At 34.9% G+C, this 19,062-nt stretch overlaps 3 protein-coding genes across 6 annotated transcripts; 2 read left to right on the top strand and 1 right to left on the bottom strand.

Annotated features, from left to right (window-relative positions):
* LOC137807714 (uncharacterized) lies at positions 1-7,981 on the top strand. 4 transcript variants are annotated; one of them, XR_016519117.1, is made up of 5 exons: positions 26-1,395; positions 2,064-2,485; positions 5,026-5,773; positions 5,859-6,072; positions 7,134-7,981. XR_016519117.1 is itself a non-coding variant. In XM_090299490.1 (4 exons), exons 2-4 carry the CDS (start codon positions 1,056-1,058, stop codon positions 7,827-7,829), a joined length of 1,458 nt encoding a protein of 485 aa, XP_090155616.1. In that variant the 5' UTR covers positions 688-827; positions 955-1,055; the 3' UTR covers positions 7,830-7,981. The 4 variants fall into 4 exon arrangements, 3 of the variants coding, with proteins under 3 accessions (XP_068464580.2, XP_090155616.1, XP_090155617.1); XM_090299490.1 differs by lacking the exons at positions 5,026-5,773; positions 5,859-6,072 and having other exon boundaries at positions 688-827; positions 955-1,395; XM_068608479.2 differs by lacking the exons at positions 5,026-5,773; positions 5,859-6,072 and having other exon boundaries at positions 1-1,395.
* Positions 7,982-10,935: 2,954 nt separating this feature from the next.
* Positions 10,936-14,255, bottom strand: LOC137807713 (uncharacterized). The gene is made up of 5 exons (XM_068608478.2): positions 14,155-14,255; positions 13,553-13,696; positions 13,373-13,441; positions 13,118-13,224; positions 10,936-11,867 (listed from the first exon to the last, which is right to left on the bottom strand). The coding sequence occupies exons 2-5, from the start codon at positions 13,692-13,694 to the stop codon at positions 11,262-11,264; spliced, it is 924 nt and encodes a 307-aa protein (XP_068464579.2). The 5' UTR covers positions 13,695-13,696; positions 14,155-14,255; the 3' UTR covers positions 10,936-11,261.
* Positions 14,256-14,375: 120 nt separating this feature from the next.
* PS2 (Presenilin-2) lies at positions 14,376-15,943 on the top strand. Its single transcript, XM_068608477.2, has one exon. It carries the CDS (start codon positions 14,440-14,442, stop codon positions 15,802-15,804), a length of 1,365 nt encoding a protein of 454 aa, XP_068464578.1. The 5' UTR covers positions 14,376-14,439; the 3' UTR covers positions 15,805-15,943.
* Positions 15,944-19,062: the final 3,119 nt, after the last annotated feature.

Genomic DNA, 19,062 nt, shown 5'->3' with positions numbered 1-19,062 from the left:
GTTTGAAATCAAAGCTCCAAAAGTTGAGGGTTTTTGGTTTGGTTTTGCTATGGTTGTGTGTCGTAATCATAGACATTCATACATTTTGGTATCAACACCCAACTGCCAGGATACCTTAATCACTTCCAAATTTTGATTTTGTCCTCAACAATTCTAATTTCTTATCGCAAATTCCCTACCTGTCCGTTTCCTCATAAACGGGTCTCTTTTGTTGTTTTTTTCCTCTTCATCTCTGCCATTGGAATTGGATGTTTTCCATGTTCACAAAACCCCGTGAATATTTTCATTCTCCTTTTTTTATTCTTCATGTTTATTATTTTTTCTTGGTGGATTCTCCATCCACCAACTTGGGGAACAGAGAATGATAGGTTTCTTAGTTGATAATAAGAGTTGGGAGAAGAATGTGTTTGGTCAGTGAATCAGGGATATTTGTTTTATATTCCTGGAAGTAGTGTCCTCAATTTCTGTAAATTTATGGAAAGTTTTTTCCTTTCCTGTTTGTTTCTGATGATATACAGAAAGAGGATTATATGTTTTGTGGGGTTTGGGTAGTGATCATGTGTGTGTGTTGAAGAGGTAAAATGGATTTGTGGGTTGTTGCAGCCGTTGCTGGAGCTGGGTGTTTGGCTAGATATTTGAACAAGCTTTCAAAGAATGTTGATGGTTCATCTCATTTGTCATTAGAGGATTCCTACTTTGAGAATGATGTGTCCCCATTCCAACCCTTCTGCACACAAGCAGGGAGAGATTCTTTATACAGAAGGGCCTCAGATGTGAATTCAGAGGATTGTCTTTTGGCTTCTGACGAAGGGCTTGAAAGTGAAAAAGTAAGGCTCTTCAGGAATTGCAGTGAGAGCGATGTTCTTTCTGTGTCTAACTTTAATGATTATGGAAATGAGCAAGCCTCCAATGTTGTTGGCAAATGTGATTTCCTACCATCTGATTTGTCTGCAGGAAAATTGGGCCATAATCCTCATGGAAATAGAACCTCTCACAGGACTAACCATCTGTATGGGCATATTAGTAGACCTTCAAACTCCTTAGAAAGTTGCCTAATGGCTCAGCTATGCGAAGAGCAAGTCAAATTGGAAGAATCTGTCTTTTTGCCATCCATGGCAACAAGGTCATTTCTTGTTGGTGATGGAAAACAAGTGATCAGCAGAGCAAATGATGATGATTCTTTCAGTGGATTAACCGGAAGTGAAGAATATGGGTTGAATAGAGAAGCCAATAAGGTGAAGGATAAAAGTGTATTATTCGGAGTTCCTTCCTTGTCCAAAATTGGATCTTCTAATGATGCCAAAGAGATGAAGCTTAATGCAGGCAATGGACGAAGGAAAAGATTGAGCCCTACTAGTAATGTGTTCAGTGGAAAGCACGTCCATACTCAACATGGTATGGTTCTTGAATCTTAACTTACAAATACCTTTACAATCTCTATTGTGTTGCAAAAAAAAATAAAAAATTGCAATCTTGGACATTTAGATTTTTGTTTTGTTTTGTCATGAGAGTATTTCACTTGTTAATATCATTTTTTAAAGATTCTTCTGCATTCTCTGGTTAGTTACAAACTTACAATTTCTTGTAAAGGAATCTTGTTTCATTTACACACTCAGGTCATTCGGGTGTATATATACATACATTTCAATAGTTTCACCGAATGAGACTCGTATATTATGAGTTTTTGAAAATCAAATGGGTTATGAACAGGTATAAACTCCCTACAAATATATTGGAAGGATTTTATAGAATCTTGGTTTTTCTATTCACAGACCAATTTTTTCCGAGAAGGCCAATGTCACTGTTCCTATGCAAGTGGGTGTTGTTTCGGTCTGAAGGGGGAAAATTGGTCCATGCCCTATAATGGCTTTACCAAAACTGACTAAAAAATGGTTTTATTATCTGGGCTTAACATGTTTATCTCAAGCAAGTCACATGTGTAAGTTATTCACCTGTTGATGAAGTAGGTTTCTAGTTATTTCATGAGTCGATATCAAGTCTCTGGTGCTTGTTGTGTGGTGTGTTTTGTTTTAACTATTTGTTGACACGTACATAATCATCAGATGCATCATTTCTCTTCAGTCTCGGGATTTCTTTTGGGATAATAACCTCCTTATTGGCAAATAAAAGAGAAATGGACAACTTAAGAGAGTTGTTAAAGGAGACAGAAAACTTGGTTGAAGATCTACAAAAGGGACTTGAAATGAAAGATTCAATGAGAGTGAAGAAGTTACATAATCAAAATTATGGTTCACAGGGTACTTATGATCATTCCTTGTGTGATAAGGAGCTAAATGGATTTTCACCTGAAAAGCACATGGATAATTTTCCAATAACTGACTGCAAAAAATCATATGGTCAGAAGGAAGAAGAAAGTTCAGAATCTATGAGCAAAATTGAAGCTGAGCTTGAAGCTGAACTTGAGAGATTGGGATTAAACATGAATGAACCTGACCAAGAAAGACCGCAGTCTGAGCTTGTAGAGGTAAGCAAAATTGTTTATCTTCTGCATTTCCTAGTATTAGTAATAAGATCCTATAGGCATATTTCATTTTCTTGGAATATTTCTGTTGAAATATGCTTTATTATTTAGCTCCTCATCTATGGAAATCCTAGCCCCATGCATGGTAGAGTTGAAAGCAACAAATAATTTAGAAAAGTAGTGCTTTCTGATTACGCTCCAAGAGATATTATATTAATATTACTAGGTTTCTCCCTCTTTTCATCTCTACAAAGTATGACCCAAACCTGTTTTGTGTAAGACAAATGCCTTGTGATATTGTGTCCTCTGTATGGTTTGTTTTATGGCTCTTTTTATCAATCATTTCTTATATGTTTGGTTTCGTTACCATAGTACAGCATATCGCCACACCGTTAACTTTTATAATTTAAAATAGCTCTGCCTATGTGAAAATATCTCGGATGTATGTTGAGCTGCAAACTATGGATGAATGCATATTGTCAAATAGAGTCTCACTTTCTTGAAGGATTTTATGGGTCTGATTGTACGATGTTTATATTTCTCATTCTCACCAATAAATAAATTAAATAAACCAAGAAACTAAAGTGGTAATTTATTCCTATTATACAAATCTTGAATTTGTGTTGTGTCTAACATAATTCTAAAAGCTAACTCGTGAAATAAGGACTGCCTAGGCCTTTATAAGCTCTACATTGTTGATGTGAGATCTCAACACACTCCCTCATTCCCAAAGTTGGACATCTAGAGGGTGGATGTTATAGAATTGATTTGCTTCTATATTGCTTGGGTAAGCTGTGTAAGCAATAGTTGGAGGCGACCCAATAATAATTTTATAATAGACTCTGAAACTGTTCTTACAAGGCCTGGAAGCAAGCAACTTCTTCTCCTATGGACCTGTCGGCTTCACGGTCTTCTAATTCGGACTCGGGCTTTCGGCTACATTGTTCAATGGTTTGGGCTTGGGCTTGAATGTAGGTTATGGATTCTCACTCGTTGGATTGGATCAAGTGGAACTCTCGACCTTTGGTTTTAGGATCAACACTCGGGTGGGTGGGTGTACCGGCAAGGGGCTTCGATGACAAAGTCTTAATCAATTTTAGTTAATTATCAGATAAAATTAATTCTACTTACCTTTTGAGCTTATCACCTATTTATAGTACTCCCTTATTGGGCTTTAGACCCAATTGGGCTTTTACTCTTCGTACCTTATTATTTATTAGACATACTGCACGTATTTGGGCTATTTAATGGGTTTTGCTATAGTATTTAACCATTTAATTATTTATTCATCTTTACTTAGTTTTCAGTCTTATTTTACTATTTTTAGTCTTATCAATCCTTGATCGTTGGATGCGTTCAAATTCAACGATCGTGATGTTGTGACGTTTCGTCTGGAAGGGGTTTAGAAACAGTATAAATATTTGTTCTAAAATGGTATACCCCATTGCTTCTACTACTTTTGTATTTTTGTGTTCGAGAGATATTCATAACCATTCTTAGAAGGTATTATGTCTTCCTCAAGCTCTGTTTCCGATTCTGATGAAATTTCTGGGCTTTCGAGCGCGAGCAATGAAGCTACCGGGAAAGTGATTTAGGACATAACTAGAAACATTCATTCGTCTGCTTTGTTAACTACTGTGTCTCTTGTAAAGCTTGTGCTGGTATAAGTTCAAGTGATGAAGCTGTGGATCTTGAGGTTGAAGAAAGTGTCGAGAGGGTTGAAGAGAACTAGAGTCTTCGTCATGGTTATGACTGGGTTAACCTTAAGTTCGCGAATATTTTTTTCGGTATCGATATTATTGAGCCTTTCGCAGCTTTTTATCTAAATTTTTTGTTTATTCTTCTGATGCCACTGAGGAAACCATTTCTTTTCGGCGTTGCCTAGCCATAGACAATGTTTGTCATGACCGTGAAGGCGAAGCTTGCGAATTCTTTTATTTTTATGAATGTCTCTTTACGAACATTCATGTTTGATTTCCAATGGACGAATTTCAAATGGGTGTTCTTCGTCTTTTTAATGTTGCCCCTACACAACTACATCCTAATAGTTGGGCTTCTATGCAAGTCTTTCGCATTCTATGTAAATATCTTTTATTATTTCCTAGTCTAGAAATTTTTCTTTACTTTTATAGTTCTCGATCTGGTACACGATCGAGTTGGTCATCTTTGATCAGCCGGTTGAAAGCTTGTTTACTTTCTCCCTTCACTTCTTCTTATAAAAACTTTAAAGGTGGTTTTTTCAAAATTCTTATTCAAAAAATCGAAAAGAAATATTTTTATGATGGCAATGTCCCGAAATTTCCATTCTATTGGACAAGTACTCCTTTAAAATTCAACTCTTGGTCAAGCCATTCAATGAATGCAGAAGATCGCCATGTCCTCTCGGTTCTTGATATCTTGTTCCGGAAGCTTCCCACTCGCGCTCTACTGTGAATCTATCTCTCCCCTAAAATGGAAAAGGATTTTATCAGTATGTCTTTTTGCAAATTTTCTTTTTTGAAGAAGAGAATTTTAACTTTGTTAAATTTTCTCTCGGATTTCAGGTTTGATGGCTGCTACAAATCCTAAAGGTCGAGCATATTTCCAAAAGCTTTTCAACAAACCTGGCAGTTCAACTCCTCAACCCGAAAGAGAGGTTTAACCCAAAAGAGAGGTTGAAGTTGTGGAACCTATCTCTCAGTTTGAAGCTATTCTTGACACCGATGATGTTGTTGTTGAGCCTCTTAAGAAAAGTAGGAAAAGAGACAAGAGTAGTAGACGGTCTCATTCTTCACCAAGACGTCATCATCATGGTGCTAGGAGCTCTTCTCAACCACTTCCAGAAAGTATTTTTGGTGCTTCTAGGCGCTTCTCAGAGTTTGTACATACTAACTTGGATGGGCCATCCCGACGTGTGTTGCGGTCAGCAAATGTTTCTTCTTTGACGGATTCAGCCATCGAGCTTGCCACTCGATCTTTATTAATTGCAAAAAGACTTAGAGAAGAAACTATTAATGGAGTCTCAACCACTGAATTTGAAAATGTGAAAAAGGAGTTGGTTGAGTCTAGCAAAAGTCTTGAATCCGATCTTGAAGCTAACCTGACCTTGACCAATCAAATCAAAGAACTCTCGGATGTCTATTGACATTGTGAGGCTGAAAAAAAGTCTTTGAAGGATGAAATTGTTGGTTTAACTACCGAAAGATTGTTGTTCCAAGGTGAAATCCAAAGGTTAAAGATTGTCTTTTAAACAAAATAAGCTTGCGGCTTTTCGACCTCTACATGTTTTCAACTTATGATAAAACAAATCAGGTAAAGATGGTTAAATGTTCTAAAACCTTTTGACCTCTCAATCATTTGACATTTTCAACGTATCGTTTGACATTTGTAATTCCAGTTGATCAAGCCCAACAAGTGAGAATCTATAACCTACATTCAAGCCCAAGCCCAAACCATTGAACAATGTAGTTGAAAGTCCAAGTCCGAATTAGAAGACCGTGAAGCCGACAGGTCGAGAGGAGAAGAAGTTGCTTGCTTCCAGGCCTTGTAAGAACAGAAACCATATTGAATTTTGACTAGTTCTAATTCAACTCCAAAATCTAACTTATGAGGTAGTGATTGTCTGTCTTTTATAAGCTCTACTTTGACTATATTTATAATTGATGAGATCTCACGACCAAGAAATTCAGCAGGCCCTTTGTGTTGGGTTTTGCCTTTTCCCCCCATAGCTCAAAGTTGTTGTAAACATGTGACGTGTTTGTATTGTAAGCAAATGAATAGGAAAAGGGGTAGAATAATATTATGTTGTTTTGACTAGAACTTTAAGTAAGAATAACATAGTCTTCAGACATGTTTCAAACTGAGTGTTTATCATATGACAATTAACTTCCATATTTTTTTATGGAGCAAAATTATACAGGGATCTATCGGGATATACATTATAGTATGTAAAACAAATATAAATACAAGTGACAAGTTATCTATGTTAAGGTTCTCTATATGTAGAACTTAAGTAGCTGAATGCATCTGTATTGTTACTTCAAGATCTGCTTCATTACTTTTAAGCTACAGCACGGGTTTCTATTTTATATGATTGGTTTGATTGTATTTAAAATTGGATTACTAACTAACACTAAACTTGCATTGGTGTAAACTAATAAATATATGGCAATGCTGTAGGAATTGTTTTTTTTTTTACTTTATCTCATTCTATATTCCAAATTTTCTCTTTACCATTCCATATTTTCAAAGTCATGCAAGTTGTCATTTCCCCTTTTTTTTTATCTCTTTCACTTAATGTTAAAACTTCTTGGAGTAGCTGTAGAAAGGGTGTCATCTATAGGAAAGTTTGATTGTTTTCTTACCTTTATAATAATTTTTGGTGTTATGGGTTTTGCAATAAATTTAAAGCCTGCTGTAATTTGCATCAAGGGTTGAAAAAAAAAATTGGAACAAAGTATAAACCTTACTACAGAAAATATTTTCTCAATTAGTAGGATAACCTCATTGAATCCTTTTAATTTGCCAGTGTAGTTCACTTCCCACTCCTGTTTTATTCACCATGTCCCCAAAAGTTTACCTCTTTTGTTTGCCTCCATTCCATTTTTCTTTGTCTTAAAGCGAACAGTACTTAAGGGTCCATGGTGTGCTAATGTCGCTAAAATTCTTGCAGCTTGACCCTGACTTTGTAGCAGATTTTGCTCAAGGTGAATTGCAAACTGACGTGATTGATGGGAAAGGTTTTTTCCATTCAGAACTGAATGAGGATGACAGTGACACTTTGGTTCCTGTAAATTATGCCGTTTCCCCTCATGAACTAACACTGCGCTTGCACGAAGTTAACCAATCCAGACTTGAGGGACGTGTACAGGAGCTTGAGATTGCCCTTGAAAATAGTGAGAGAAAATTATGGTTTATGGAATCAGAGTACGAGAGTGATTCCCAGAAGTGTTTCCCAAGAGAAGGAAATCTGTTGGCTTGTAATGACTGTGAGCCTATGACAGAACCCTTAGTTATGAATTTATTTGATGACCCTCCAGGTGTTTACAATGATACCTACTATGAAGAAATTATAAAGATAGATGACTTTGAAGAAAATTCTTCATCAAGCATTCATATTACTGAATGCGAAGCAGCAAATGAAGAGAGACTGTCAAGGGAACTCTCTTCTGGTGAGGTCACAATGTTGGAAGGGCTAAGCTCTAGCAATTATGGATCAAATGATGTTACTGGAGATGAAACTTGTGAGTGTGATAATGAGGTGGAAAGGCAATTAATAAGACAAATTGTTGAACGGACCAAGAAAGGTTCTCCTGTCTTCCACAATGCTAGAAGGATATTGTATTCTATGGATAAAGATGAACATTGATATAAAATAGTTTTTAGTTTAGTAGATGTAAAAGAGGATAGTAATATCTCTCCCTTTTTCTGCGTGGTGTACCAGATGATAGCTCTAAGAACACGGCATTGCTTCCTTGTTCCTATTTAGTTTGATGCTAAGCCTACCACTCTTTGCTGACTGATTCTTCTTGTACCTATATGTTCTTCTCCCTCTTCCATAAATTTTTGTATTTCTAAAAATGTCCTAATATTTTATATTACAAAATTTGGAAGTCATTTTTTAAATTCGTAATTAGCTTTTAAATTACAAAATCTGAAAGTTTTTTTTTTAGATGCATGATTAGTTTTCAGCTTACATAATCCGAAAGTTTTTTCTAACTTTCGAATTATGTAATCCAGAAGTCTTTTTTCAAATGCGTGTCCGGATTACATAATCTAGAAGCTACTATCAAATCCAGACTTCTGGATTATATAATCTGAAATATCATTCTGATTATGTAATTTGAAATATGGAGGTGGCACAAGAAAGATAAAAAAAAGTATTTTCATGTTTTGTATGGGATGCCAGAAGAACATATGGAGGTGTAGGAAGAAACAGTCATCTTTGCTTCATTTGGAGTTCAGTGTCTACAGGATCCCATCTTAGCGTTATTGTCTAAAATCTAAAGTTTTTGCTTCCTTCACCCCATCATTGCATCTCACTACTAATACATAAAGACTAAAATATCCTCCCTCATTGCTGCGCCTTTGCTGCAAAAGAAAAAAAAAAGAGGGAGAATGTTCCACAGGAAGGAGAGAGAATGTGTTGTGAAAAAAAAGTAACAAATAGTCACTTACATAATTAATAAGTAACAAAAAAATTAAATAGTAATCATAAAAGCATGGTCAATGAGTCAACAGGAAGTATTGGTTGGTATACAACTATTGATACACTCTTCCTTGTATTAGTGGTTGACAAGTTCAAGGTGTGGTGTAGATATTCGACAATTAGTCTTTTGTCTAGTAGTACATTAAACACACCATACCTTTTTTTCCATTCTTAAATGTTTTATTTTCTATGAAAAACTAGATTTTTGGAAATTGATATGACTTCTTGGTTGTCCAGTTACCGCATACAAGATATATGATCTTGTTCTTGTAAGACAATTTTTATGCAATTGATTAAGCTTCTCTAGAGTGATTAATGAACCATCATCCTTGCATAATTTCTCCTTTTGTAGTTTTCCATGTTGAATTTCTTCAAATTCCTTTTGCATACTTTTTTTGGAAAATAAAAATGTCACCTTCATTTTGTTTAACCTCGCAACTAAGGGATAAAGAAATTTGTCCCAAGTTTAGTCTTAAAAACTTGTATCATATCATCATAAAACTTGTATCATATCATCATATAATCATTGAATTACTAAATAAGTTCAACATTAATGCTAGTAATTAGAAGATCATCAAATACAAAATGATCACAATAAAATTAACTTGATCACTTTTTATATATAAAATGAATTTATTAAGATTTTTAATAAAATATAATTTTGATAAATATTCATGAGTATTGTTGTACCAAGCTTTTGAGACCTGTTCCAATCCATACACTTAATGGGCTTTGATAAAGAAACTTTGAAGTTAATAAACAAAAATGTCTTCTTCCACAAATTCATTTAAGAAAGTTGACTTAAGATCAAATTGGTAGATTTCCCATTCTTGTTGTACCAACTAATAACATCATAATGGTATCCTACTTGCAATTGGAGCAAAAGTATCAAAGAATTATACTCCTAGAATTTAAGCACATCCTTTTAAAAAACATCTTGTCTTGTGTTTGTTGACTGAACCATCAACCTTCAATCTTGTATCAACCTTCAATCTTGTTTAAAACACACGTTTCATACCTATAACTATTTTTGTTATCAGCCTTTTCAACAAGTTTCCAACTCTAGTTTCTATTAATCATAATAAACTTAGTTGTTTTTCCCTGTACCAAATCATTTCAAACTTGTACTAAACACAAAATTTAAAATTCAAAATTTTTCTTATCATTCATGTTTGCTTACGGATGAAGCAATTCGAAAATGATTTTATATACTATAGATTTTGACATCCGAAATGAGACAGTGATTCTTGATGTTTGCATTCAAAAAGTTATTTAAGCTGTCCAATAAAACTTTTGAGTGGCCATGAAGAGTTAATTCTTAAAACATCATATTGAATATAATTTTTACATTCTTTCAAAATTAAATGAACCAAAAGGTAATTGCCAACTTAAAAATAATTTAACATTTTTGTCAACTATACCGATACTTTGATCAACAATAATATGCATTTATTTGTAATTAACCATGAAAAATAATGTCTTTTTCTAAATACATTTTAAGAATCAATCCCTAAAACATTTTAAATCACAAGACTTTATCTTAAATATTAAAACGGTATAATCGATCAACCAAAATTAATATTTTTCTTTTTATATTCTATTAAATGTCCAATTCTCATTCAATATTCATATGCAAACAAATCGTTATTTTGTAAAAATACTAGCAAAACTATTAAGTTCAGTTTCAACTCTCAATTTACTTGTGAGAGTTTTAGCACTTACAACAAAATCACCGGAATTTTTATCAGTTTAATTTAATTGAAATTTACGTTTACATATTTCATGAATTTTATATCAAATTAAACCTATAATCATATTTTCCAATATATAAGTTTTACTAAAATTCAAATTTAAAATTTAAAATACAACACAAAACAAAGAATAAAAAACAAGTATACTGAAATTGCATATTTGCAAAAAATACTAAATCATGATCTAAAGATATAAAATAACTAATTCAATCTAAAATGGAAAATATGAAATCGGATTATATCAAAGTTATCAATATTTGAAAACAATATCGCTCATGTTACATTATTTGAAAAAGCAGACAACACCCTTAGTAACTCAAAATAACCTACGTTTAATATTAAAAGACAACAAAATACCTCAAAATAACAATTGAGAATAATAAAAATCTATTGCGTTTTAAGAAAGAAAGAAAAAGCTAACCTGCGCTAGCCAAAGGAGCTTAGGGACTCACAAGAATTGAGGTGACAGTAAAAAATAATATTTTGTGCAGAACCAAGTCATCACTGGAAATGAATAGAGCGATCATAAAATTCTCACACAAGTTTTTGATTATTGTAGCAACTTGCGACAATTCATAGATTTACATGTTGTATGAGGATATCGTTTTGGTTAATAATAAAATCACCTCAATGTAAGCAACAAAAATGAGATAGCTGAATCTTTACGGAAACAAGGGTAGAAAAACGCTTAAAATGATCCTACATTACTTTCTTCCCAGCCATGTCCAGCTGTGCCATATAACATGCCTAAAATGCACATCAGGTTGAAAGTCCAAAGAGATTTAGGAAGAGGTAGGGTACAGAATACCAGCACTAGAAAACTACCAACCATAAAATTCCATCAAGCCCTTTTGGCAAAATTATCAGCATCGTCATTGTCATCCCTGTAATCCTCATCTCCGTTGCTGCTTGCTTTGCCATCAAATTGACCACTGCCTAACCCTCCAATTCCACCACCAAAGCTGGTGCCAGTACCGGCAGCACTACCATCCACAGCACTTCCATCAAATCCACTACTGCCAAAACCAGTAGAGCTTTCATGACCTACTCCACCAGCATCACCAAAATTACCACTATAGCTGCCACCACCACCAGCTCCAAAACTGTCAGCAGCAGGATAGTTATTGCCAGAGCCACTGTCCCCCAAATTGCCACCTGATCCATAGCCACCTGCACCATAGCCGCCACCACCACCAGCATTCCCACCATAGCTACCACCACCATAACCACCACCAGAATTTCCACCATAGCCACCACCACCATAACCACCTCCAGCATTTCCACCATAGCCACCACCACCACCGTAGCCACCGCCACCACCATAGCCACCACCACCATATGCACCTCCATAGCCACCGCCACCTCCAGCACCATATGAACCACCACCGCCATATCCACGAGTTCTTTCATTAGCATAATTTACCCTAATCGAGCGACCATGAAGGTCCTGAAAATGTTACATAATGTAGCATTACATAATGTAGCATTAGGTAACAAATGATATCTTGTTGCATAATTGAATAGACAAAAAATGTTAATGAAAGAAGTACAAAAATATAAAACCACAAGCTGATTAGCAAAACCCAGAAAGTATTACATTCACATACAACTAGGTAAACTCGTTCTAAGTGCTTGGAACCTAAATGGAAACCCAGTAAATATTGGAATTGCATAAGCCTATCAGGCAAAAGGAAAACTAATGACAGCCAAGATAACAGTCTAAAGGTCTTCTAATGATTAACCAAAATATATTTGTCATTCAAAAATAACAAAGGAACCATAATAACAGTGAACATAGTAAGATAATTATCAATCCCAAATTGAGGAACAAGGCAGTGAATCCGGAAACAAGGCAGTGAATCCGGAAAGATGGTATATATGCTTTAGAGATATTAAAAAACATAATACAGCAAGGAAGCAAAGGTCACAGTCAGAGGCAAATAGTGACAGGTTCACCAGTAAATGGTTGCATGTGTTGGGAATGGCTGAAACTTGTCAGAGTTGGCCAGAAAATGCTGGAAACATCGTCAGCGATGGTGGGCATTTGTCAGAAAGGAAAGTAATGGAGGCAACTTCAAAACAGAGTGCTTTCAAGTGACACGGAAAATGGGGTTTTAAGTTATGAATTGAAGGTGGGGGAAAAACAAAAATTGAACCGCCTAAACAACAGTCGCGTGTTCAAAATAAGTTTCCTCCCAACTCAGGCTAATTGTGCACCACTAAAGCCAGATGTCCACTATCACAGCCACAATAGCACTGGTGTGCTATTATTGCCAGATATGCTCACTTTTAAGAACAAAGAAGAATAAACTAGTGAGGGCGCAGTGAAATAATCCCAGATAGCATCAGGGACAGGCAATGTATGCTAAAATAGGGCCTTTATCTTGGCTTAAAATAACATTTAATAAAGCAACGATTTGAATATGGGACGGCATCACCTAATGTGGCTGTGACAACCTCATGTCCCCAACAGAAGGACCTGTCATCAGCCCACATCACGGTCACCGTTATCACAACTCAAAAGCCAACCACAAAGAAAATCTGAGTAAACAAAATCAGCATTACACACATCATGCACACTCCCACAAACTGCATGGGTTACATGTGCAGCTTCAGCCCGTGATCATTTTGCAACCAACCATTACAAACCACGCTACTCAAAATATCATAAAAGCATGAACAAGTAGGCTGTGTTACCTGACCATCCAAGGCCTGAATGGCACTCGATGCCTCCTCAACAGACGTGTATGTAACAAATCCAAACCCCCTGGATCTACCAGTTTCACGATCCATAATTATCCTTGCTACAATGATCATAACATTCAAGAGAAACTTTTACAGAGTAGAAAATTGATTTACATTAAAGCTGTCAACCGAATTTCATCAACTCCACCCAACAGAATAATTATTACAGATAAAAAAACCTAAAAAAGAGAGAACCCAACTATTTACCATCAACAACTTCACCATATTTTGAAAAAGCTTCCCTCAAGCTTTGTTCATCAGTGGAAAACGAAACACCTGAAAGAGACAGAGACAACCGATGGATGGATATACATAAACCATCACTATCAACCAAACACAGAATAAGAAGCATAAAAGGCATTAACTCAAAAGGAAGATCAAACGCACCTCCAATAAACAGCTTGGAGCTTGGAGCAGAAGACAGACAGCGTATAGCCTGGTAAAAGGAAGGAGACGAACGCAGCTCTGAACTAACCTGTCTGCTAGCTGTCTGTCTTAACAAATTCCCAATTCTACCAAAGAAAGCCATTGCTGCAGAGGAAGCAATAAAAGTCAACAACTCAGTACAGTGTATAACTCAAAAACACAAAGTAAAAAACTATTCAACAACTCAAACATCAAAAAATCCAAAAAGGTAGCCAACAAGAAACGAACTACACGAAAACTTAAATCATTTCTTTGTTTCAGAAACAAAGAAGAAGATAAATCCGAAAAGGCAGACAACAGAACTAATTTCAGAACAAGTTCAACCATAAAACTCTCTGATCCAAAGAGGAGATCAAACGATCACCGATGAAGGCATGTTCGCCGATCGAAAACGGAAAAGAAAAACACGTATCATACCATCCTAAGCAATATATTGATTTACACTAAAAATTATCAAACAAATAAATTGATTCTAAAGGAATAAAAGAGAAGCAGCGAAATGAAAGAAAAAAAATACGAAGAGAACCAGGGTTAAAGAAGAATATTGCATAATCGTATACTACCTGTGTTCACTTCTGAGACTCTTTCTCTAAAACCCTAGCAAGATATCAATAGATATATTTGAGGAAGGGAAATGGGTTTAAGTAGAGCTTATTCAAGACGTAAGACTCTATTTTTCTCCTGCCTTTTTAAATAACGGGCCTAAGCCCATTTTTGGTGATGCGTGGGCCCGGCCCATGAGAGAACTGAAGCCAGCCAACCAACCACAGTACTTCCCAGTCACCAGTTTCGATCTGAGTCAGTGTGACTCTCTTTTTCTTTCTTTCTTTCTTTCTTTCAATCTTGCAATGGCACAAACACAAACCCGGAGACCCTGTTCAAGCATCCTCGATTCTCTGGGGGAAGAAATCGTGAGAATCATCGCACCCGTTTCAATATGCATGTTCTTGGTCGTAATATTGGTGTCAATTCTGAACACGGATTCTTCTCTCTTCGACGCATCGATGAGCATGGTCACCATGGCCTACACCGAGACAACCTCAGACTCCACCTGGGACAAATTCCTTGGTGCCCTTTTGAACTCCTTGGCTTTCGTCGTCCTCGTCACCTTCGCAACCTTCATCCTGGTCCTCCTCTTCTACTTCCGATGCACCGGATTCTTAAAACTCTACATGGCTTTCTCCACTTTCATCGTGCTGGGGTTCCTCGGCGGTGAAGTCTCTCTGTTTTTGATCCAACAGTTTAACACTCCCGTTGATTGCATTACGTTTTTCCTCTTGCTGTGTAATTTCGCCGTTGTGGGTGTTATGACCGTGTTTATGTCAAAAATGGCGATTTTTGTGACGCAGGGGTATTTGGTTGTTATTGGAATATTGATTGCTTATTCGTTTACTATGTTGCCTGAGTGGACCACCTGGGCCTTGCTTGTTGCTATGGCGCTGTATGATGTGGCTGCAGTTTTGTTACCAATTGGGCCACTAAGGATTTTGGTGGAGCTTGCAATATCAAGGGATGAGGAAATTCCCGCATTGGTTTATGAGGCTAGGCCAGTGAACCATGGTAATTTGAGTTCTGCGCAGAGGCGGCGGTTGTGGAGGGAAAGGAGGGTTGAGAATTCAAATCTCCCAACTGATTCCAACTCAGCGTTGGGTCATGGCCCCAGTGTTGAACTCCCCTCCGATTCTGATGCAAGTCCCAGCAATAACGCAAACATGGTTAGGGGAAATGCCTCTACAAATGCAAATCTGAGAGCTAGTAGTTCTGGTGCTTCTTATGGTTACGGAAATTTGGTGACTGCAGAAGAGGAACCGGCGCGAGTTCATGGGACTGATTCGGACCTTTCTGCGCCCTTGATCGATCGTGGAAGGAATGTCCAGCACGGTAGGGGGGAAGATGCTGTGCCAAGTGAGAATTTGATGCTAGAAGGAATTGGATTGGGTTCTTCTGGTTCAATCAAGTTAGGGCTGGGAGATTTTATCTTCTATAGTGTTTTAGTTGGCAGGGCGGCAATGTATGATTTTATGACGGTGTATGCATGTTACCTTGCTATCATTGCGGGTCTTGGGATAACTCTGATCCTTTTGGCTTTATATCAGAAAGCTTTGCCTGCTCTTCCTGTGTCAATAGCACTGGGTGTGTTGTTTTATTTCTTGACCAGGCTCTTACTTGAAGTATTTGTAGTACAATGTTCTTTAAATCTCCTGTTGTTCTAAGGTTAGAAATTGTATTGTTTGGGTTTGGTACTTGTGTGCCGAACTTATGACATGACCACGAATATTGTTTGTTAAATCTTGGCTTTATGCCCCATCTTTAGTTGTAAGGTTTTCGAGAAATGTATATTTACTTAGCAATACTTTGATGCCTCCTTATTTAGTTCTAAGGATGTTCTGTGTGTCTTATGGCGAAGGGAAATGGAGATGTGGGAATCTAACCCCCTCCCTCCCCACCATTGCCATTGTGCCACTCAAAGGCCAGGTGAGAGATATCAGTTGAGCTTATAGCGTTGCCTTTTTTTTACACTGTTTGTTGATTTTGTTCTATAATTCTTTTCTTTTCTGGTTGGTGCTTAGAAAACGCCTAGCTTACTGCAGGTTTAGGATCTGTGACTGCAAACAGTTCATTCCTGATATCGAAGGTAGAAGAGGTGTCTAAAGATCTTAATATGCTTTAGCTATTGAATTCAATTCAATGTAGAAGAAGTCCAAAAGCATGTCATTGCTTGTCCAGCTAATTGTGAAACAAAACATTCAATCACTCTATTGAAACACTTAAAATCCAAGTTTTTTTCTTTAAAACTATAAATAACTATATGTTTGCAGATGATATGATAGGAATTCACTTTCAAAAAAAAATCAATGGAAAGTACTAAGCCAAATAGAGTGATTGAATTGCAACTAATTTAGAAAACAATAAATTTTACATGTCAGTCAGAGCCAAATAATGAGGAGGTAGGAAACCCTTTTATATTCTTAATATTTGGTTTTATCAACTTGAGTAGCAGGTTTGGTTAATTGAACCTAGTTTTGAAAGTTTAACATAAAGGAACTTATAGGTGATCAAGCAAATAGAGGACTTAGAGTGGTACAATTAGAACATTGAGAATTAGAAACTTGGATGTTGTGTGGTCTTGATAGGAATCTACCTTCTAGGTGGGATAGGGCTTTTAAGACATATATCATCGATGGCCATCAGAGTATGGGGCCTAATATTTTTCTGTAAGGGAGATAGCTAGAACAGAGAGGAGTGTTGTGTGGTTCTGTTATACATTGGGATTGGTAAATCATTTGTGGGGGATTATGTCAGATTTGGTACAGAAATTGGAGTCAAATGAACTTCTCTCTAACTTGGGGGACCATTGCTCTCATTCTATAGCAGATTACCTATTCTTCTTTATATGTTATTTCCTTGTTTTCTGCAGTACCTCTGATACTGATTGCATCAGTCGATACTCATTAACAGGTTTTTCTAGAGTTAAGTGCATTTCCTCATTCATTTATTACTTTGAAGGAGGTGGAGGACTGAAGAGTGAGGTCATGGTTATCCTTTTCTTTCATTTGTATTGAGAAGTACTTTATTATTTGAATGTTTGTATGATGAAAACCTTACATCAAATTACAATTAAAGATAATTAAAGAGAGAAATGTATTTTTATTAAAATTAAACAATTTTAAAATTATACTGTCACACATAAGATACTTAAGCTTTATGGCCATTAGCTTTTATTGGCAAAAAAGAGGGGGAAGAGTTGGTATGTATTTTGTTAGTGAATTTTACAATTTGTAAGGAATGAATTTACTTTAAATTTGAATTTTTTTTATTTTTAATTGTTTATTTTTAAATAATTTGTTTAGATAAAACAATTTAATATTATTAAATTTTATTTTTTTAATGAAATATTCTAATTGTTGTTGAATATAAATCTATTTTAATATTAAATGATATTTAATAATTCAAAAACACAAATTGATAATAGTTTTTAGTTCATGTTATCTTAAATTCAAAAATGTTAATTTTTTGGTTAAAAATTGTACTATTTTTTTATATTTTTACTTTATGTCAACTATAATTATTTTCTTTAACATCAATTAAGATTGTATTTTTTACCAACATTAATTAATGTTTTTATAGTGGACTTGTGAATCGAAGCTGACAAAGTTGATTTTGAAATAATCATAGATTGTTTGGTTGATAGTTTCTCCATAAAAAATAAACTTAACGATTGTGAAAAAAAAAATCGGTGGCATTAATTGGAAAACAATTATTACAAATATCAGTAAAAAATAAATCATGAAAAGTGTTAATGTCAACTTAAAAAAAAAAAATAGCATTTATCAAAAGGGTAAATTCCCTATCTAGCACCATTTACACTTTTATTTCCCTAACTAGCACCATTTTGCTTTTATTTCCCTATCTAGCACCATTTTGATTTATTTCCCTATCTAGCACCCTTTTATTTTTTATTTCTTTATCTAGCACCATTTCAAAAATAAATAAATAAATAATAAATTGATTTTTTTTGATAATTTTAATTTTGAATGCATTAAAAAATAAGTATTTTTAATGTTTAAAATAGTTATAAATATAATTAATAAATAAAGAAATGAGTTTTTACAAAATAAAAATAAAAAAGTAATAAATTAAAAATGTTTAGTTTAAAAATATTTTTTTAAGAATGAAGAAAATAAGAAATTAAATCCTACAACAACATAAAAGTTTAAATCTATAAACATAAGTTAGTATTTATTTTTATTGTTATTGATGATGTAATCATGTTAATTTCAAGTAAAAAATACAGGACATAATTATAAAAAAATCAAAGTCAATCAGTATTAATTAATAGTGGACACACAAATAATATTAAAGTGTCTACCCTAAATGCAAAATCCTAAAAAAATAACTAATGCGAATGCTACACTTAATGCTTACAAATGAGAAAAAAAAATGCAAAAATAAATAAGTATAGAAAATAAAAACAACAATAATAAAATAAAAACAAAAATAAATAAACAATGGCAGAAAAAAATAATAACTAAAAACATATAAGATATAAAATAAAGGAAAAACAAAATAAGATAAATATACAAGATATAAAAAAAAATCCAAACAAGATAAAGATAAAAGATATAAGACAATACTAAATAAGTAGATGTTGATCATAAAAAGAAAACTAAATGAAAGATGATCATTCATTTAATATTTTTTCAATGATACATTAAATAGTTTGTGCAAAATGAAACATAATTAATGACGAGAAGTGTACAATTCAATAATGTTGGGACATGTTCTTTTCGTGTGTCATGGTGTTTGACAATATGAACATTTTTTTGTTCAATTATGTTGTTCTTTTATGTTCATATCAGTCCTTATTCGACTTGACTTAGGTCTCTCCTTTAAGGTTATTTTCATGTCGGGACTTGGACATAGTATTTGACCAGTGTATGCAAACCAATACTCTTCATTTCTGAGTTCCA

Source organism: Phaseolus vulgaris, chromosome 3 (genome assembly GCF_051622355.1).
Source record: "Phaseolus vulgaris cultivar YP4 chromosome 3, ASM5162235v1, whole genome shotgun sequence".
NCBI lineage: Eukaryota > Viridiplantae > Streptophyta > Magnoliopsida > Fabales > Fabaceae > Phaseolus > Phaseolus vulgaris.
This window is presented reverse-complemented; position numbering and strand designations above follow the sequence as displayed.